At 45.6% G+C, this 22,224-nt stretch overlaps 2 protein-coding genes across 2 annotated transcripts in view; one reads left to right on the forward strand and one right to left on the reverse strand.

Moving 5' to 3' along the window:
* Window positions 1-2,526, reverse strand: part of pgbd5 (piggyBac transposable element derived 5) — a 70,020-nt gene extending 67,494 nt beyond the window's left edge. Inside the window, exon 1 of the mRNA XM_080191922.1 lies at window positions 2,148-2,526. Within this exon, the coding sequence (XP_080048048.1) occupies window positions 2,148-2,526 (379 nt within the window). The remainder of the gene's footprint in view (window positions 1-2,147) is intronic.
* A 7,346-nt stretch (window positions 2,527-9,872) lies between these two features.
* cog2 (component of oligomeric golgi complex 2) overlaps window positions 9,873-22,224 on the forward strand; it is a 69,577-nt gene continuing 57,225 nt past the window's right edge. Inside the window, exons 1-4 of the mRNA XM_080191923.1 lie at window positions 9,873-10,004; window positions 12,866-13,027; window positions 13,112-13,177; window positions 16,493-16,573. Of these exons, the coding sequence (XP_080048049.1) occupies window positions 9,921-10,004; window positions 12,866-13,027; window positions 13,112-13,177; window positions 16,493-16,573 (393 nt within the window). The 5' untranslated portion in view covers window positions 9,873-9,920. The remainder of the gene's footprint in view (window positions 10,005-12,865; window positions 13,028-13,111; window positions 13,178-16,492; window positions 16,574-22,224) is intronic.

A 22,224-nucleotide genomic window follows, 5' to 3' on the forward strand; every position in this document is an offset into this window, starting at 1 on the left:
GCTACTCACCTCACGCCCAACTTTACCAGTTTTTCACACCCAAAAACGGGCACAACTTGATGGTGAAGTCAGGCCCCCAGTGTCTGAAACCAAATCAACCTTAAGTGCAGTATAAATGCCCATATGGACTGTGGAGGCTAATTGGCCTGCTAATGTGCTGTTAATCTGATACCAGCATTCAGCTTGTGAGTTTTATGGTTTTGACAGATGTTTTGAAGAGAAGCTCTCAATTATAAAGTGCTTGAGGCAGGAAGTGAAAGAAAACACAGAAATTAGAACCTGTGCAACTTGATGCAAATGGATTTGATGCAAGAAATTCTGTACAAAGATTTGTGAAATAATTTTGATTCATTGCATCTTAATCAAAATGTGTCACAATGCCAGTTAGAAGGGGTCTGCATCAACGGCACAGTCGTAAGTTCTGCTTCACCATATGAGGAGTTAGCAGATCAGCTGCTCCTCCATCATAACCAGGCTGACTCAATAACATCCAGCAGCAAGGTATAGCTCCAACATAAACAGAAAGAAACTAGAAAGAGGTTTGAAGGTCTTAAGGAACATTGGAATGCAAGAGACCAAAAAGAACCACTGCAATCCATCTGAAAGATGAGACACATATATCCCTCTTTTTTAATTTCAAGAAAAAGGATCTAAATTTAACAAGAAAGCAATAATGTCAAAAATGACACTGACTGGTATGCCTGCAGTATACTTCTAATTAAAATGAGACTAACAGTAAGCATCTGCTAGCAAACTGATTAAAACTTGCAGCTGTTTTTAATCTTTCAACCTCGTAGACTTTGAAATATTTGCCCTACCTGGAATGAGCTACACCACACAACACTCATTTTTTCAATAAATTATCCTCAGAACCATCGTTCTGGCTCTTCTCATCCTGATCTTGATTTGATAAAGATTACAGTCTTCAATGCTTGCTCTACACATATGGGTGCTGTGTTTCACCATTTCAGATCAATTGAAATTTATTTTTGGAACTGTCAGAATTCATCACTGAGCATCTAGGTACAACATTTTGATTATGTCACTGAACCTGCTGCTGCTAGCTTTCTTCAGTTTGTCGTACAACCTCAGGTGTATGATGTTTGTTGCACAACCTCTACATTTGTAGATAACACAAAGAACCGTGTAAAGTAGGTTCTCTAGAATAAAAACCTTCCCTGTATTTCAACATTGCAAAAGTGGTGGGGGCACAGGGGGAATTCAAAGTTAAACCAGACAGCCATTAAATAATGTAATTTAGGAACTGCAGCAGGCTCAAAGCAACAAGTAAATGCACTGCCTTTAATAATCCCTGGATCATGAAAATTAATAGCTCATGAAATAGAAGAATCGAAGTGAACATACTGGTCTACCAAAGACTAGGATAACGGACTGATGCGAAGCATGAATATGCAATAAAACTAATTCCTGCGCTTTGGGCGTATGGCAAAGCAATTTAGCCTCTACGTTACTTCTCTCCAATTTGTCTCCATCAACTCGGACCCAGTCTTACATGGATTTCTGCAGAGTGTGGGTGGACCGAGTGATGATTATCTGCTGTGCAATAAAGGCAGTTACTTCTGACTGACAATTCCGTTTCGATTGCTACACGGACAGAATCAACAATTTCACAGCACCAACAAATTAAAACCCTGACGAGAGGTCCAGCAAAAATGAAGGGGCCGATAAATAATTCACAACTACAGAGGATTTTCACAGCAACTTTACTGCAGTGTTAATAATGCAAGGCTGCTGGTGACAATAATAAAATCAACTTAACCAAATCAGATGGCAAAGCAGTATTGGGAGGGGAGGTTTCTCCTCATTTAAAGTCTGGGAGAGCCGTGTATCGACAAAGATTGAGAATTTCCCCGACTATTCACATCAGGTGACAGCTCTCGGCTCGGATAAGCACAGGGAATCGACCCAGCCCTGGGATCACAGTTTCCCCCGGCTACAGAGGGTTAAGAGACAGGGGAAAGGGGGTAAAGCGATCAGGATGCTGGGTGGGAGGGAATGCGGCTGTCAGGGATGGAGGGAGCGGATCCGCCAACTCCCGCAGGGTGACTGGAGCCGCCGCCGCTTCAGGCGTTGGGGAAGCAGCAGCATCCCCGGCGCTCCGGAACTCTCTCCCCCCCTCTACTTACCCGCCGAGTCGACGAACGGAGGGAACGCGACGTCCTTCAGTCTCTCCGTCCATCCGGCCGCCGCCTCCTCTCGGTCCCCCGCCTCTAGGGCGGTTTGTCCGGCAGCCCCGGGCCTCCTGCCCCCGGATCCCGGGGACTCCACCATCACCGCCGCCGCCGCCGCCGCCTCCTCGTCCCCCCAGTCGGACTGCGAGCTGCCGGCTGAGGTACTGTAAAAGGGGTTGTCGTCGCTGCTGCTGTCGGCGCCCGATTCCCCGAATACATCGTCGGAGATCTGCAGGCTCTGGTAGCGGGAGCGGGCGGCCCGCAGCCGGGACAGGGACACAGCTTTCCGCCGGCCCGCAACCGCCACCGCCACCTCCACCTCCTCGGTCGCCATGGAAATGAAGGGGGGGGTAGTAGCCGCGCGCTCACCGCGCATGACACCTTCCAGGGGGAGCGCGAGGAGGGGCTGGGCGGGGCTCACTGGAAAGGCGGGGTCTCACAGGGAAGTACGGTGCCTCGCTGAGGGGCGGGGCTGCATAGGGGAGGGGCTCCCAGTGAGGCGGGGCTTCGCGGGAAGGGCGGGGCTTTGTCTGGAGAGGCAGGACCACATTGCGCATCCGCACTGAATGGGGCTGCGTTTAGGAGGGCGGGGCGCGGTCTCACTGGGAGGGGCGGGACCTCACTGTGGAAGAGGGGCCTCACTCTGGAGGGGCGGGGCCAAACTGGGGAGGGGCGGGATGTCAGTGGTTTTCGTTGGGATGCGACACCCGGCGGGACACGTGCAGCCAATGCACCTATAAGTGCCAGTGGATCTGCGCTGATACTGCACCGGCAGCTAAAGCAAAGCAACCCTCCGCACTCAATGGGAAGCAATACAAGTGGGTGCATAGCCATAGAAAGTGGGGGTGCACTTGCCAGCAATGCATGGAGATGTGAATGCGTTTAGCAACATCGGCCACCAACGCAACGGCTCTAATAACGCAAGCAGCATCAGCAACCAATACACCTATCGTGAGCAGAATGAGCAGTCAATACACCAGCAGTGCCCATAGGCAATGAATGGAGTATGAGTAACGTAGGCGCTTGCGGTCAGTGCTGGAACTCAACGTACTGACTGGCATTAACAGCAAATATACTGAGTAACAAATATCAGCTAGGGATCTGAGTAACAATGGATATTGGGACTTCTAGTGGCAACATCAATGGCAGCCAGCGTACCAAATGACCCCAGTAACCCTATGTTATCCCATAGACGTTCCCCGCAATCACTGTGCTGAACAGCAGTGGCACCCAATGCACGAAGCAAAGGCAGGCGTGGTAACCACCAAATGCCGTCAACACTTGTAGATAGTGGTGCAGACAGCATTTGCAGTGGCCTTTGACTATGCACCAAGCTGCAGTGGCACCAAGAAGTCCAATGAATAACACTGACAGCAAATGGTGGCAGAGCCCATCATTAACTTTTAATTTGCAGCATTCACCTTGAGAAGGAGATGGAGCAAAATAAAAGACTCAGAATCCAAAGGTATCAGGCAGATAAAAACCAGTGCAGTGGAGTATTTTATTTCATCATCCCACTCTATATTTATCTTTATAATCTTTAATCCTGTTCTAAGCCCCTTTTGCTTTAATCCTGATCAGTACCGGATTTCTTTGTACTTTGTGCGGGAACCCCTAAAAATCGGCAACGTTTTGAGGTCAATTTCTATGACACTATCAGCCACATTATGCAGTAATTTGGGTGCTGCAGCAAGATTTAACCAGTTTCCGTGACACATCGCTTAATCCACAAGTGTTTATGTCAGACAAAAGCAACAGCAGCACAGAATTGCATAAAATGTCAATCCAGAAACAGGCCATTCAGCCCAACTGGTCCATGCCAGTGTTTACAGTCCACAGAAGTCCCTTTTTTCCCCCTCGTGTTGACCGAGCTTCCCATTGTGCTACTTGCCTTAACTCCTACGCAGTAGCAGTTTCACATTCCCACCATTCTTTGGGTAAAGACGTTTCCCCTGAATTCCTGAGTGTTATTCCTTAATGACAATCTTATACTTCTGTCCCTATCTTTGGTTTACCCACAAGTGGAAATACCTCTATGACTAATATATCAAACCCTCACGCAATCTTATAGATCTCTACCTATTGTGGGAATGACAAAATAGGAGAGATGGTGTAGAAAAAATGTTCAGATGCCTGGGAATTGGAAACAGCTCTGAGGCAGAAGTTCCTTTTGCTGGATGTTCATCTGTCTGTACCTTTAAGACTTGATTACCTGTAAAGATTCGCATTATTTTGTAAATTGAGTTTGTGTCTTTATATGCCCTGTTTGTGAATAGAACTCCCACTCACCTGAGGAAGGGACAGTGCTCTGAAAGCTAGTGGCTTTTGCTACCAAATAAACCTGTTGGACTTTAACCTGATGTTGTGAGACTTCTTACTGTGTTTACCCCAGTCCAACACAGGCATCTCCACATCATGTTCACCTGAACACAGCCAGAATGAATGAATGTCTTCATTGAGACAGTAACTAACAATACAGTAAAAAAAGGCAGGGTGAAGTGAAAAAGCTAGATAAGAAAGAACAATATAGAGCAAAAAGGACAGAGTGTGGTGAAAAAAAATGATCAGGAGGAGAAGAAAGAGAAATTAGCAAGATTGCCAATAGAAGGACTGGTTTTGTGTGATATGGATGTTAGTGCAAATATTTTGTGAATACAATTGATGTGCTTCAGTCAAGAATTGTTATGGCTTGTGGGATGATACAAAGCATGACAGGCATAGCAGTGACTAGGGCAGGGCTGAGAGCTGAATATTTTTAAAGTTTATTTATTGGTGTCAATAAATAAATTACTGTATTTATTTATTACTGTAAATTACTGTAATAAGGCTTACAGTAATACTGCAATGAAGTTACTTTGAAAATCCTCTAGTCACTACAATCTGGTGCCTAAGGAAGAATTTAGCATAGCCAATGCACCTAACCAGCACATCTTTCAGACTGTGGGAGGAAACTGGAGTGCCCGAAGGAAATCCACACAGAGTCGGGGAGAACGTGCAGGCTCTGCACAGATAGTGACCCAAGTCAGGAATCTAATCTGGGCTCCTGGCGCTGTGAGGCAACAGTGCTTACCACTGTGCCGCTGTCTGCCCCTAAGACTGGGAAACATCTTCTAATTAGGCAGTTTACATCTTTCTGGACTTAACATTGAGTTCAATCATTTCAGATCATGAACAGAGTTCCCTATTTTGATTCTGTTTCTTTTTTGCCATGTGCTAGTCTGAATCTTGTTTTTCATCTTTTTAATTTTGGACAGAGCTGTTCATTATTCTGCCATCCACAATCACTCTGACAAATGCTCTGTTTCTTTCCTACAACCATTACTGCTCCCTTTGACTTTTGTTCATTGACATTTTTGTCACTTAATTTTTCCCTCTACCCTATTCCCAGACTTCCCTTTTTGTTTTTTCCTGCTCCCCCTTTCAATGGCAGAAGATGCTTCACATTTCTACCTTCCTTCAGTTCTGCAGAACAGTCCTAATCATTTCTAAATGTTAACACTGTTTCTCTCTCCATAGATCATAGAATCCCTACTGTGCAGAAGGAGAGGCCATTCGGCCCATTGAGTCTGCACTGACCACAATCCTACCCAAACCCTATCTCCATAACCTTATGCATTTAACCTAGCTGATCCCCCTAGGAACAATTTAGCATGGAGGAACAATTAAGGAACAATTTAGTATGGCCAATCCACCAAACCACATATCTTTGGAGCACCCAAAGGAAACCCATGCAGACATGGGGAGAATGTGCAAAGACCATACAGACAATGATCCAAGCCAGGAATCAAACCTGAGTCCCTGGCACTGTGAGGCAGCAGTGCTAACCACTGTTCCACTCAAGATGCTGCCAGACTTGCTGAGTATTTCCAGCATTTTTTGTGTCTATTAAAGATAAAGGTAGTTGATGAATAGCAATCTGGATGAGATGAAAATGGAACCATCACACGTAAGTGGTGAATCATGGGCAGATGAAGATCTGTGCACACATAGAAAATGAGGTAGACCATTCAAGCCCCAAGCCTCTTGCTGTTATTACTCAGCTATTAACTTACATACCCTCTAGCATTCCAGATTAATGAGACAAACAAGAACGGGAGCCGGCTCTTAATTCAATCAATAATCTCCCTTTATTTGACACATTAGATACCAACTCAGACAGTTGCAACTCTTTTAATTCTTTTAAAAAACTTTAACTGTTAACATTAACTCTAATTATTTAATTGAAAATACTTACTACCAGATTTTAGGAAAAACCTGGCCAGGACTATTCCCAATGTAGAATCTAAACTTGTGGTCTTTCCTGAAGGAGTTCCCTCAGAGCACACTTCTTACAATGGTGGATCTCGATAGAGACAAAAGACTGCACGTCTTTTATCTACAAATTATTTCACTTGCCTCCAAAAGATTCTCTAACATTCAGTCAATTGCGTAACTGGAAACCGATCACATCGCTTGAACAGTCAATGAAATTACAAGTGAACGACGCCAATATGCTTAGTTCAGATTGCATGCAAACCCCATTACTCAGTGCCACCAAGTCTAAGTCAACATAACCAACTTCCCATATTTAGTCAACACAGGAAACTTCAGATCATAGCTCCCAGACCAAGTCCTGCCTCAGAATAACTTTATGACCTGCATCTGGTTTTAATTATAAGTTCACCAAAAATCCCAGCATGTTTAACACTCAGTCAGAATAGCCATTTTAAAGCTTATATGCCATTATTGTTGTTAAAACCATTGTTGTAGTTGTCTTTATCTATACCATTCAATTAGATCATGGTTGAACTGTAGCTTAATTCCATCTTGGATATGCCTGACCTAACACAAATCTATCAATATTGAGAGTTTCAATTGACCCTCAGCCTCAACAGCTTTCTTCGGGTACAGAGTTCAGATTTCCACTACCTTTTTTGTGAAAAGGTGCTTCCTGACATCGCCTCTGAATATCCTGCCTCTAACGTTAAGTTATGCCCTTTCTCTTCTACCAGAGGAAATCTCTTCTGTCAAATTCACTCCCTTAAATCCTTTAATCATCTTAAACAGATGGGAAGTGTTCCAATCTGGAATGATTATGTTACAGAATAGGCATACTTCTACAGAAGTAAGGGTGGTTTAGTATAATCTGGAGTACTTGCTGGGGAAGTTAAAGTGAAAATAAGCCAAAATGACATATAAAGGGGAAGCGATGGCTGAGTGGTATTATAGCTAGACTATTAATCCAGAAACTCAGCTAATGTTCTATGGAGCAGGGTTAGAATCCCAACACGACAGATGGTGGAATTTGAATTCAATAAAAAATATCTGCAATTAAGAATCTACTGATGATCACAAAGCCATTGCCGATTATCGAAAAAACCCATCTGGTTCACTAATGTCCATTTGGGAAGGAAATCTGCTTTCTTTACCTGGTCTGACCTACATATGACCCCACAGCCATGCTCAATGTGATTGACTCTCCAAGGGCAACTAGGGATGGGCAATGAATGCTGGCCAATCAGCGACTCCTATGCTCCACGAATAAATAAAAACAATGACAGATTTGCAGTTATGAAGAAAATTATGCTGAACATAGAAAGAAAACAAGCAAGACTGGCAGATATGGTCATAGGATAATAAGAAGTAGGAGCAGGAGTAGACCATTCGGCCCCTTGAACCTGCTCCACCATTCAATAACATCATTGTTGACCTCATTTAGCTTTACCTCACTTCCTGCCTGCTCCCCATAATCCTTAACTCCCTTGTAGACTAAAAATCCATCAAGCTCAGTCTTGAGTATATCTAATGACCCAGTCTCCACTGCTCACTGTGGAAGTGGACTGCAAATACTAATGTCCCTCTGAAAGAAGGAATTCCTCCTCATCTCCATCCAATGACTGTTTGATTTTTAACTGTGCTTCTCAGCATCTACCCTGTTAAGCCCCTTCACAATTTTGTATGTTTCATTATGATCACCTCTCATTCTTCTAAACACCAATGAATACTGATCTAACCTGCTCAACCTTTCCTTACAAGAAAATGCCTTTGTCCCAAGAGTCAACGGTGAACTAACCTTCTCTGAATTGCTTCCCATGCCGGTAAGAAGACCAGAACTGTACACAGTGCTCTCGAATGTGATCTCACCAACGTGCTATACAGTTGGAGCAAGACTTTCCCACTTTTATACTCCGTCCCTTTGCAATAACTTAATGGAAAGTATTTAAGGATTTAGTCAGAGAGGGAGGGGTTCGTTAATAATGAGAATCCTATGAGGGACGAATAATTGGTAGACTTGGGTTTTCTTTCCTCTACTAAAGGCACTATATAAATGCAAGCTGTTGTAACCACAGAATCCCTACACTGCAAAAAGAGGCCATTTGGCTCATCGAGTCTGTACTGATTCTCCGACAGAGTATCTTACCCATGCCCTCTCCCTGACCCTATCCCCGTAACCCCACAAATTTAGCATTGGCTAGTCCATCTAACATACACACCTTGGGACACTAAGGGGCAATTTACCATGGCCAATCCATCTAACCTGCTCATGTTTGGAGTGTGGGAGGAAACTGGAGCACCCAGAGAAGGGGAGAATGTACAAACACCACACAGCCACTAATCCAAGGCTTGAATTGAACCTTTAAGGCTAGGAACTGCAGAGTTGTAATCTACACTCTATTTATAAAAGCTAGGATCCAGTAGGATGCTATTTTTGCTACATTACATCTTTATCTCTAGAATTAACCAGGGATAACACGGCTGGAAGAAGTTACATGAATTTGGCAGGAGGAAAGGTGGGAGCTGTGCCCATGGAATAATTTAAACACTGGAAATGAGAATGTTATATCTTAGATGTTGGGCATATGAGGTCAATGGTAAAGATAAGAGTGATAAATGAACAGGCTTCTGTGCAGGATATGATATTGGATATTGAGATTTACGGCTGGTGGAGGATGGTGGGGGAAACAAAGGCAAGGTGGGGGGAGAAGGGTTGATAAAGGCGCACAATGTGGCTGATGTGTGGAATACAGGCGTTGACACAACGACATGCTTCTTACAAGATGTAACAAGTGCACTCAGAAGGGCTGGCAATATATCAAGAACATAACAGAATAACTAACTAACTAATGAAAGAGCTCTATCATTATAAGACTTTTTGTTCATGACCATAGAGTGAAACAAAATGTAAATACTTATATGATGGCAATAAAATATATTTGAACTTGTACAATGAAGAATCCCAGGAGAGAGGAAGACTGTTTGTCATGTCAATACCTTATTTAGGGTGGCACAGCGGCATAGTGGTTAGCACTTCTGCCTCATAGCGTCAGGAGTCCGGGTTTCAAGTCCCAGCTTGGGTCACTGTCTGTGTGGAGTTTGCATGTTCTCTCCGTGTCTGCGTAGGTTTCCTCCGGGTGCTCAGGTTTCCTTCCAGAGTCTGAAAAACTTGCTGATTAGTTGCATTGGCCATTCACCCTCAGTGTACCCGAACAGGCGCCGGAGTGTGCCGATTAGGGGATTTTCACAGTAACTTCATTGTAGTGTTAATGTCAACCTACTTGTGAGACGAATAAATAAACTTTAAGAAACCTGTGTGTGGGAGGAGTGATTTTCTGGAAGTGGGATGTTGCCTGGCTCCTCCTGTGCTGCGGAGGGCGCTGTCGGTGAGGTTCCCGGGGACGGCACCTCTTGCTGCCCCGACAGCCTCCTCGGTGCCATGTCGGCGGCGGTTGGGGTGTAAACAAGCGGAGGATGGAGACTGGCCGGGCGGCAGGATCGCTCACCCTGCCCGCGGGGCCCGACTCGCTCTGCTTCAACAAAGACGAGTTTATGAAGGTGAAGCTGCCGCGAACTTGGCGCCTGTAGATCCGGCAGATCAACACCGGGCACCGAGCCCGCACCCCGGCCCGAACCTAATCGCCATTATCGGGACCAACTCATCCCATCCATACCCGAGTCCCCGCCCCCCTGCTCCCTCACTCCCCCCCCCCACCCCCCCCGCTCCCTCACTCCCCCCCCCACCCCCCCCGCTCCCTCACTCCCCCCCCCACCCCCCCCGCTCCCTCACTCCCCCCCCCCCCCGCTCCCTCACTCCCCCCCCGCCGCCCCCCTGCTCCCTCACTCCCCCCCACCCCACCGCCCCGCTGCTCCCCCCACCCCACCCCCCTGCTCCCCCCACCCCACCCCCCTGCTCCCCCCACCCCACCCCACCGTCCCACTGCTCCCCCCACCCCACCCCACCGTCCCGCTGCTCCCCCCACCCCACCCCACCGTCCCGCTGCTCCCCCCACCCCACCCCACCCCACCCCACCCCACCATCCTGCTGCTCCCCCCACCCCACCCCACCGTCCTGCTGCTCCCCCCACCCCACCCCACCCCACCGCCCCGCTGCTCCCCCCACCCCACCCCACCCCACCGCCCCGCTGCTCCCCCCACCCCACCCCACCCCACCCCACCGTCCCGCTGCTCCCCCCACCCCACCCCACCCCACCCCACCGTCCCGCTGCTCCCCCCACCCCACCGTCCCGCTGCTCCCCCCACCCCACCGTCCCGCTGCTCCCCCCACCCCACCGTCCCGCTGCTCCCCCCACCCCACCGTCCCGCTGCTCCCCCCACCCCACCGTCCCGCTGCTCCCCCCACCCCACCGTCCCGCTGCTCCCCCCACCCCACCGTCCCGCTGCTCCCCCCACCCCACCGTCCCGCTGCTCCCCCCACCCCACCGTCCCGCTGCTCCCCCCACCCCACCGTCCCGCTGCTCCCCCCACCCCACCGTCCCGCTGCTCCCCCCACCCCACCGTCCCGCTGCTCCCCCCACCCCACCGTCCCGCTGCTCCCCCCACCCCACCGTCCCGCTGCTCCCCCCACCCCACCGTCCCGCTGCTCCCCCCACCCCACCGTCCCGCTGCTCCCCCCACCCCACCGTCCCGCTGCTCCCCCCACCCCACCGTCCCGCTGCTCCCCCCACCCCACCGTCCCGCTGCTCCCCCCACCCCACCGTCCCGCTGCTCCCCCCACCCCACCCCACCCCACCGTCCCCCTGTCCCCAGCCAGTCCTGTCTCGTCCCCCGCCCCCGGCTCCCTCACTCTCTAGCCCTGCCATTAATCTCCCTCACTTCCCATCCCTCATACAGATCTCCCTCACTGCTAGCACTAACCCTTACATTGATATCCTCAGCTTCCTGTCTCTCGCGCTTTTCTTCCTCACTCCCTGCACTGTCCATGGTACTGGTCTCAATGATACTGCATCTTCTAATTAGCAGTTCGCTCTGTGTAACACCTAGGGGAAATAGATGGCGCAATGATATTTTAAAGTTTATCCATTAGTGTAACAAGTAGCTTACATCAACACTGCAATGAAGTTACTGTGAAAATCCCCTAGTAGACACACTATGGCACCTGTTTGGCTGCACGGAGGGAGAATTTAGCATGGCCAATGCACCTAACCAGCACGTCTTTTGGATTGTGGGAGGGAACCCATGCAGACACACGGAGAACGTGCTGACTTTGTACAAATAGTGACCCAAGCTGGGAATCGAATCCCAGTCCCTGGCACTGAGATAGCTGTGTGCCACCCTATTGTCACTGAACTAGTAACCTGGGTAAATCTCTGGGGACCTGTGTTCAACATGTGGTGAAATTTGAACTCAAAATTCTGAAATTAAAAATCTACTGAAAAATTGATTGTTTTTAAAAATCCATCTGGTTCACCAATGGCCTTTAGGGAAGGAAATCTGCTGTCCCTACCTGGTCTGGCTCATGTGACTTCACAGCCACAGCGATGTGGTTGACTCTAAAATGCCCTCAGAAATGGCTAAGGAAACCACTCAGTTCAAGAGCAATTTGGGATGGGCAATAAATGCTGCCCTGGTCAGCGACAGCCCACATCCCCTGGAGGAATAAGAAAAAATCTAATTTTATGACAGTGTGAACCTGGAGACTATTGAAGCAAGACGCCTATTGGATGAACTGGATGCCATTAGCTTGTGTATATCTATATGCTTCTGCAGTCTTTTGAATAGTGCATTGATGTGAGAGGAACAATACAAATTGTTATGCTGTTTTATCTTGCAGTGAATCATGTTTACAGCAGGCATTACAGAAAATCTCATCTGGCTTTAACTTAATTTCAGTCCTACCTTGTGACCAAGGAAATTATAAAATGACTCCAAATCGCCCCTGTAGAGTGGGTTAAGAGTCTTGGTCTATTGACTTTGACCAGGGCTGCCTGTCTGGTCAACCCGTTTCTTCAGGTAGGCTGCCTTCAGTTATTAGCTATCTCTCTCAGGAGATCATAACAATCGAGCAAAGAAGTGTACTTTTATCCTGTTAGTGTCTAGGACTTTGGACCCCTTTCCTGTCTGAGGGTTTTAGTGAACTGGATGGATTTTTAAAGACAATCAATTTTTCATTAGATTTTTAATTTCAGATTTTTGAATTCAAATTTCACCATATGTTGAACACGGGGTCCCCAGAGATTTACCCAGGTTACTAGTTCAGTGACAACAAGGTGGCACACAGCTATCTCAGTGCGAGGGACCTGGATTCAATTCTGAGAGGTTCATTTCATCATTCAGAAGATGACAGTTTTATAAACTGTACATGTTCATTTGCTAATTATGCATTAAACGTTAAGTAGATGTTCATTAGGCTGAGAATTTCTGTTCTTTGACATGTGCGCACTGCTTTTCATTTACAGGATGATTTTGATGTGGATCATTTTGTGTCAGAGTGCAGAAAACATGTTCAGTTGGAGACACTTCGAGATGATCTGGAACTTTATTATAAGCTCCTGAAAACTGCTATGATAGAACTGATAAATAAAGACTATGCGGACTTTGTCAACCTTTCTACCAATTTGGTAAGGCTCTTTTTAACTGAACCTGTGTAATTTTGGCTGTTTGCATTTGTGCTCACTTTTTTGAAGTGTAATTTTATTTTTCAGGTTGGCATGGACAGAGCTCTGAACCAACTGACAGTACCACTGGGTCAGTTGAGAGAAGAGGTGATGGTATGTCTTTACAACACATCCTTGTGTCATTACCATTGAAAGAACAGGTTTTGAGCCAATAACTTCAGCTCGAGTTCCCCTATTTTGGAAACGGGCTATTTCAAGTTGAACCAGTTAATGAAGTTGCTGATTTTTGGCTTTTTAGTCAATGTGGGCGTTTTGTTTCCTTGTCAAAGCACAAGATAGTTGTGTGGGGGAAGGGAACAGTTTATCACATGTTATGAAATGATAACATTATGTCTCACATCAGCATGTGTAAGATTAGACACTGTGTGAAGATTCTCAGTAAGTTGCCTTACCTTACAAAGGAACAATATGGCCTCCCTCAGTGGGCTTGGCAATTTTGAGTTCTGGGCAATTTTGTACTGTGGGAACTGGAGTCGACCTAATCTATTTAAGAACATAAGAAATAGGAGCAGGAGTAGGCCATCCAGCCCTTCAAGCCTGCCCCGCCATTCAATAAGATCATGGCTGATCTGTTGTGGCTCAGTTCCACTTTCCTGCCTTCTCCCCATAACCCTTAATCCCCTTGCCTATCAAAAACCTATCTACCCGCGTCTTAAATATATTTAGCGAGGCAGCCTCCACCACCTCAACAGGCAGAGAATTCCAGAGATTCACCACCCTTTGAGTGAAGAAGTTTCTCCTCAACTCCGTTCCAAACTGCGCCCCCCCCCCCCCTCTTTATCTTGAGGCTGTGCCCTCTAGTCCTACTGTCCTTTCTGAGCGGGAAGAGCCTCTCCACCTCTATCCTATCCATCCCATTCATCATCTTATATGTCTCAATGAGATCTCCCCTCATTCTTCTAAACTCTAACGCGTACAAGCCTAGTTTATTCAGCCTCTCCTCATAGTTCAACCCCCTCAACTCCGGTATCAGCCTAGTAAACCTCCTCTGCACTCCCTCCAAGGCCAAAATATCCTTGCATAAGTGCGGCAACCAAAACTGCGCACAGTACTCCAGCTGCGGCCTCACCAGTGCCCTGTACAGTTGCAGCAAGACCGCCCTACTTTTATATTCAATCCCCCTTGCTATGAAGGCCAGCATCCCATTTGCCTTCCTGACCACCTGCTGCACCTGCAGGCTGGGTTTTTGCGACTCATGCACAAGGACCCCGTGGTCCCTCTGCACTGTAGCATGCCCATAGATCATCTAATTGTCAGAAAGTGGAGGTTTCATGGACAGGGGAATACCTTTTGCTTCCGGCTGCCAAGTTGAAAGATGACTTTGAGTACATCAAGTCATCCTCTTGTCTTGCTTTGCTTTTTATTTGTCTCTGTGTCTTCCCCTACTTGTCTGTGTCTCATTTGCTAATTTCTTTCTCTCGCTCATTTTCTCTGGTCAGCTTCAGTTCCTCCCCTTCCCCATTCTCTTCATTTGATTGACAGTGACCCAAGTTAATTCCTGGCTTGGGCCACTGTCTGTGTGGATTCTGCACATTCTCCCCATGTCCGCATGGGTTTCCTCCACAGTCCGAATGTCGTGAAGATTAGATGCTAAATTCTCCCTCAGTTTACCCAAATAGACAATGGAGTGTGGCGACTAGAGGATTGTTACAGTAACTCAGTTGCAATGTCAATGTAAGCCTACTTGTGACACTAATAAAATTATATAAAATTACTGTTCAATTTCTCTCCTGGTTCACCTTTTGGCAGATCAGGAAGTCCCTGAGCTAGAGCCCATCCATATTTGGTCCAGGGATTGTGATTGCTGAGTGTTATCACTCTCTATGATCACCCGTCAGATTGCGAATACTCTAGAGACGGAATGGAACACAGCCCAGCATCTCTGATGCAGGAGAGAAATAATGGGTGGGGATAGTTTTGGTCAGGTTGGGCTTTGCGATCCAGCTAACAATAGCAAAGTACAAAGGACTTGAGCAGATAAGGACAGGCAGTAGAAAATGAACACGTTTGGTGATCTTGTTTGTGTCTCTCTCAAACACTTTGTCAGTGTATTTTTTTATTTCTTCTCCCCTGTTATATGCCTTCTGATCTCGCTTTCTCTGACTCTTTCGCTCCTTGGTCTCTTTTGGTCTGTTTCAACTCTGCCACTCCAGGAAGCAAACAAACAAAAAACACTTAAGTTAGCTGGGTCTGGGCGCACATTGGCCAGCTGGGTTCCATAAATAAGAAGCCTCACATCACCAGGTTAAAGTCCAACAGGTTTATTTGGAATCATGAACTTTGAGTGCCGCTCCTTCCTCTGGTGAATGAGCCACTCACTCGATGAAGGAGTAGTGCTGAGAAAGCTCATGATTCCAAATAAACCTGTTGGACTTTAACCTGGTGTTGTGAGATTCTTACTGTGCCCACCCCAGTCCAATGGCGGCTTCTTCACATCATAGGTTCCATAAGGGAAGAGCAGGAACCGAGGATGGGTTAGATCATGAAAAGGATCCAATTGTCTAAACTTTAGCAAAGGTCACATCTTTTATGATTGACGTGAATCATTGCTCAAATGGCAAAACCAAAATGGCAGCTGTAAAACAACTGGTTGACAAATGCTTGCTCAATAATTTGAGCAAGCTCCAAATACTGAGCCCAGATGACTGAAACAGTAGCTGGGCTATTGGGAATGTTTTCTAACATAGGCTACTCTAAGAAATGACATTTTGTTTTGAATTGAGACATGCCCTACAGTAAAACTGCTGCTGTAATAAGTGTAAGTTGTTGAATTATCACAAGATGTAGGAGCAGAAGTGGCCATTACACCCACCGAGTCTGCTCTGCCATTTAGTGAGATCAAGACTGAACTGAAATGATAATCCTCAATTTCAGTTTGCTGCGTTACCCCATAATCCTCAATTCCATTACTGATTATTTGATTTACTAAGTGTTTGAATTATTTTATAAGACCTTTAGTTCTATGGAAGCTACTTTCACACCCTGCTGAAAATCCCAAGTAGTGGCTAATGCCAAGAATGCCAAGTTTACAATGTCACTTGTATAATCCTTTCTCTTGGTGAGCTTTAGATGGGAAGGAAAATCAGCAAATTGATAGCTGCTTCCCACTGCTCTTTCACTGGTACTTATAGAATTGACCGTGTAGCTTCATCCACATGATCAATCAGATGTTCCATTGGTATCAACAAATATTAGAATATTTTAGCTTATCATTGTTACCCTGTGCAAGTATGAGATCTTTTCAAAGCTGTGAGGCAACTTGCACATTCTTGCCACCAGACATTTATAGTTACATTTGACAATATGTTTGAAGTACGTTGCTCTAAATAATTTCCCTTTGCTTTGAAAAAATGTGCCTTCATTTTTTGAGGACATTGACCAAGCTTTTTTCCCTTTACTATCCTGCAGAGCCTCAAACTGGTGGTGAGTGAAGGGATTCAAGCCATTGATGACCGCCTGGTTAAAGAGGATGACATCAGAAAGAAAAAGGTGACATATTGTTTAATATCGGATTAGGAGCATGTAACTGAATGGACTTGGTAGGATGTTCTGGCTCTGATTGTCAACACATGATGCAGAATTTAACTGATATTAATGTATTTGGAAATAAAATATACTTGTGTCTTCATTCACTTGCAGTTTACTCACTTTTCAAAACTACTTTATTTAGTTAGACTTGCTGGTTTAAACACTACAAACTGGTATAATCAAACAAAATACACAGTTATATAATACCTTTTGTGACCTCAGGTCATTCCAAAATACTTCACTAGCTGTTAAGTTAAAGTCACAATAAAGACAAGTTATTGTTGAAGTCACTGTATGGTGTTGGAAATGCAGCAGGTAGGATAATCAGAAATAGGAGCTGGAATAGGCCATTCAGCCTCTCAAGTCAATGCTGCCACTTGATAAGATCATGGCTGATCTGATTTAGTTCAATTCCATTTTCCCGCCTGTCCCCTATAATCTTTTGTATCCTGTGATTTACCCAAGCAACCCACTATTACACCCCCTATTCTCATGTTCATTCATCAGTCTCTGCATATTCGATTCCCGGCTGCCACTGTCTGTGTGGAGTTTGCACATTCTCCTTGTCTCTGCTTGGGTTTCCTCCGGGTGCTCCGGTTTCCTCTTACAGTCCAAAGATGTGCGGGTTAGGTTGATTGGCCAAGCTATAATATTGCCCCTTAGTGTCCTGAGATGCGTATGTTAGAGGGATTAGTGGGTAAAATATGTAGGGATATGGGGGTAAGGCCTGGATGGTATTGTGGTCAGTGCAGACCCGATGGTCTGAATCTGCACTGTGTAGGGTTTCTATGATTCTATGATATGCATTGCATACGTAACCATTTATTCGTGCAGGTCTGTTTAATGATGCACATGCATATTGTTATTGCTGGTTTGTCTGGGTGATGTTGCTACTCTGGAGAGTGTTCTTGTGGTACTTGTTGCTGTGGTGATTGTTATTCCTGTTCCATTTGTGTTGTTGAAGACCAGTGGACCTCTGGGAGTGATTGTCATTCTTTACTCAGTGCAGCTGGTGAGATCCCATTCTCTTGTTCAGCCACCTACAGTGAAGGGACAGCTATAATTGTTCATATATGCCTGTGTTTGTACTGGTACATTTGGTTTTTCGTGTCCACTACGTACGATCGAAATGATAACTGCTCTACGCGTGTCCAAATTTTCCATGTGGGCTGAATCCTGTTGAGACGATTGAAACTATTGGAGAGCCATGACTGACTCTCCAATGCTTAACTCTGGCAATGGTTTGGCAGTCTTGTTAAAATGAAATTTGGCTTTGTATCACTCACGGCTGTTGCTACCTTTTTTTTGCTGTTGGAAGAGTAACAGAAAAGTAGGAAATAGAAGCGGGAACAAGCCATTCAGTCCTTCAGGCCTGCTGCACTATTCATTATGATCGTGGCTGGTTATCCAACTCAATAGCCCAATCCCACCTTCTCCCAAAGCCTTTGATCCCCTTCACCCTAGCAGCCAATCTAACTCCTTGAAGACATACCCTGTTTTGGCATCAACTGCTTTCTATGGTAATGAATTCCACAGGCTTACCACTTTCTTGCTGAAGAAATTTCTCCTCATCTCAGTCCTAAATGGTTTACCCCATATCCTTAGACTATGACCCCCTAGTTCTGGACACCTTCATCATTGGGAACATCCTTCCTGCATCTATCCTGTTAGAATTTTCTAGGTTTCTATGAGATTCCCCCTCATTCTTCTAAGCTCCAGCAATTATAATCCTAACAAAGCCAATCTCTCCTCATACGTCAGTCCTTCTGTCCCAGGAGTCAGTCTGATAAACCTTCTCTGCACTCTATAGCAAGAACATCCTTCCTCAGATGGAGACCAAAACTGTGCATAATATTCCGGGTGTGACCTCACCAAGACCCTGCATAATTGCAGCAAGACATCCCTGCTCTTGTACTTGAATCCTCACGCTATGAAGGCCAATGTACCGTTTGCCTTCTTCACCACCTGTTGCACTTGAATAGTTATCTTAAGAACATAAGAACATAAGAAATAGGAGCAGGAGTAGGCCATCTAGCCCTTCGAGCCTGCCCCGCCATTCAATAAGATCATGGCTGATCTGTTGTGGCTCAGTTCCACTTTCCCGCCCTCTCCCCATAACCCTTAATCCCCTCTCTTATCAAGAACCCATCAACCCGCTTCTTAAAAATATTTAGCGAGGCAGCCTCCACCACTTCAACGGGCAGAGAATTCCAGAGATTCACCACCCTTTGAGTGAAGAAGTTCCTCCTCAACTCCGTTCTAAACCGCCTCCCCTTTATCTTGAGGCTGTGCCCCCTAGTCCTACTGTCTTTTTTGAGCGGGAAGAGTCTCTCCACCTCTATCCTATCCATCCCATTCATCATCTTATACGTCTCAATGAGATCTCCCCTCATTCTTCTAAACTCTAACGAGTACAAGCCAAGTTTATTCAGCCTCTCCTCATAGCTCAATCCCCTCAACTCCGGTATCAGCCTCGTAAACCTCCTCTGCACTCCCTCCAAGGCCAAAATATCCTTGCGCAGGTGCGGCGCCCAAAACTGCACACAGTACTTCAGCTGCGGCCTCACCAATGACTAGTGTACAACAACACCCATATCTCGTTGCACATTCACCTTGATTACCATTCAGATAATAATCTGTTTTCCTGTTTTAGCTACTAACGTGGATAACCTCACATGCACATGCATCTGCCATGCATTTGCCCACTCACTCAGCTTGTCCAAATCACACAGAAGTATCTCTGTATCTTGTTTCCTCCTCAGTTCTCACCTTTGCTCCTAGCTTTCTGTCATCTGCAAATTGAGAAAGTACATTTAGTTCTCTCATCTATATCATTAATATGTATTGTTAAAAGCTGAGCCACTAGCACCGATCCCTGCAATAGTCACTACCAGCCCCTTGGAAAAAGGCCAGTTTATTCCTACTCTTTTTTTCCTGTCTGCTAATTAGTTTTTTAACCCATCTCAATACACTACCCCAGTCCCATACACTTTAATTTTACCCATTAATCTTTTATGAGGGACTTTGTCAAAAACCTTCTGCATATCCAAATAAACCACAACCACTTTCTCCCCCTCGTCAAGTCTCTTAGTTACACCCTTGGTAATGCCAGTAGATTTGCTAAGGATAATTTCCCTTACTGTTTCCAAGTATTTTGCAATGAAATCTTTGAGTTGAACTCTAAATTTTTCTCACTACTGCATCACACTGACTGGTCTATAATTCCTTGTTTTTTCTCCACCTCTTTCTGCGTGCTGTTTGGGAGCAGCATGACATGCATGACTACTTTCCATGCATCCAATCAAAGGTTTCGAGGATTGCCTTGCATACATCTAAGCTAAATATGTTCAGTTTTTGATGATTCCTTTGATGATTTTCACTGTCACCTTAGCCTTTCCAATCAACTGGGAATAGTGTGGAGATGATGTATTGTGTTGACTTTCCCAATCCTGTGTAAAGTGGCTGATTCTTCACACGTGAACTAAAAGCCATTGTCACTCATCACAATGTCTCCAATGCCTTAAATAACTGAAGTGTGCTATCAGGTATTCTACAATCTCACCAGTAGTCATTGACGTCAATTGATCTAACTCCCTTTTGATTTGATTTATTATTGTCACATGTATTAGTATACAGTGAAAAGTATTGTTTCTTGGGCACTCTACAGACAAAACGTACTGTACTTAGAGAAGGAAAGGAGAGAGTGCAGAATGTAGTGTTACAGTCACAGTTAGGGTGTAGGGAAAGATCAACTTAATGCGAGGTAGGTCCATTCAAAAGCCTGATGGCAGCAGGGAAGAAGCTGTTCTTGAGTCTGTTGGTGTCCTCAGACTTTTGTATCTTTTTCCCAATGGAAGAAGATGGAAGAAAGTATATCTGGGATATATGAGGCACTTAATTGTGCTGGCTGCTTTTCCAAGACAGTGAGAAATATCACTAGGTGGAAGGCTGGTTTGAGTGATGGACTGGGCTTTGCTCACAACCGTTTGTAGTTTTTGCAGTCTTGGACAGAGCAGGAGCCATACCAAGCTGTGATACTACCAGAAAGAATGCTTTCTATGGTGCATCTGTAAAAGTTGGTGAGAGTTGTAGCTGACATGCCAAATTTCCTTCGTCTTCTGAGAAAGTAGAGATGTTGGTGGGCTTTCTTAACTATTGTATCAGCATGGGGGGAACCAGGATAGGTTGTTGTAATCTGGACACCTAAAAACCTGAAATTCTCAACCAATTCTGCTTCATCCCCATTGATGTAGACAGGGGCAAGTCCTCTGCCGTGCTTTTGAAGTTGGTGACTATCTCCTTCATTTTGTTGACATTCAGGGAGAGATTATTGTAGCACCAGTTCACCAGATTCTCTATCTCTTTCCCATAGTGCGCCTCGTCATTGCTTGAGATTCAACCCACTATAGTAGTGTCATCAGCAAACTTGAAAATTGAGTTGGAGGGGAATTTGGCCACACAGTCATAGGTGTATAAGGAATATAGTAAGGTGCTGAGGCCATGGCCTTAACACTGGGCACCAGTGTTGAGGATGATCACGGAGGAAGTGTAGTTGCCTATCTTTACAGATTGGGATCTGAGTTAGGAAGTTCAGGATCCAGTTGCAAAGGGAGGAGCTGAGCCCCAGGCCACGGGGTTTGAAGATGAGTTTCACGGGAACATAGTCAGATTAATAGTATATGGAGATAAGTTAAGCAATTCTTGTGAAAATGAAGAGGTCTACTTCCTGCTTCCTCCATGCTCTGTCTAAAATGTTACGCATCATCAATGGCTTTCTAGCTTGCTTAGCGTGGTACTTGTTACAAGCAACGCACAGGCCGATGTGATCCTTAATTTCATTGCTTATGTTTGGCCAGAAAAGCATAATGTCTTCCTCATTTTTGACTCATTTCCTTAATGGCTTACATTGATACTCTTCAGAATCTCTCCTCTCACATCTTTGGGGATAATGACTCTTAGGCTGTCAGTTCATCTCTGAATGCTCATTACACTTTTGTGACCACATGTATGGCCATAACGCTCTCAGGCCATCCTTTCATCAATACTTCTACCAGCATTTGGAGCGTTGTACCTTGTGTAGGTAACTTGATTTGAACAAGGCACTTGTCTATGTCCTGGTGGGGTTAATGACTTCTATAGCATGTCAAGCAGCCACTTCACATTGAAGTTGGAAGATTTTGCTTTCTGTTTCATCATCCTCAGTTTTATTCACAAGGAATTCTGCTTTTGATAGCATGTCAGCAATGTACATCAGTTCCCCTTGCTTGTGTATCAGATCCAAATGATGCCTCTAAGGGCGGCATGGTGGCAGAGTGGTTAGCACTGCTGCCTCACAGCACCAGGAACCTGGCTTCAATTCCAGCCTCAGGTCACTCTCCGTGTGGAGTCTGCATGCTCTCCCCATGTCTGCGTGGGTTTCCTCCCACAGTCCAAAGATGTGCAAGTTAGGTTAATTGGCCATATTAAATTGGCCCTAGTGTCAGGGGATTAACAGAGTAAACATGTGGAGCTATGGGATAGAACCTGGGTGGGATGTGGTTGGTGCAGACTCGATGGACTGAATAGCCTCCTTCTGCACTGTAGGGATTCTATAATTCTAACATCCTTTGTAG

Source organism: Carcharhinus amblyrhynchos, chromosome 7, assembly GCF_965287045.1.
Source record: "Carcharhinus amblyrhynchos chromosome 7, sCarAmb.v2.hapA, whole genome shotgun sequence".
NCBI lineage: Eukaryota > Metazoa > Chordata > Chondrichthyes > Carcharhiniformes > Carcharhinidae > Carcharhinus > Carcharhinus amblyrhynchos.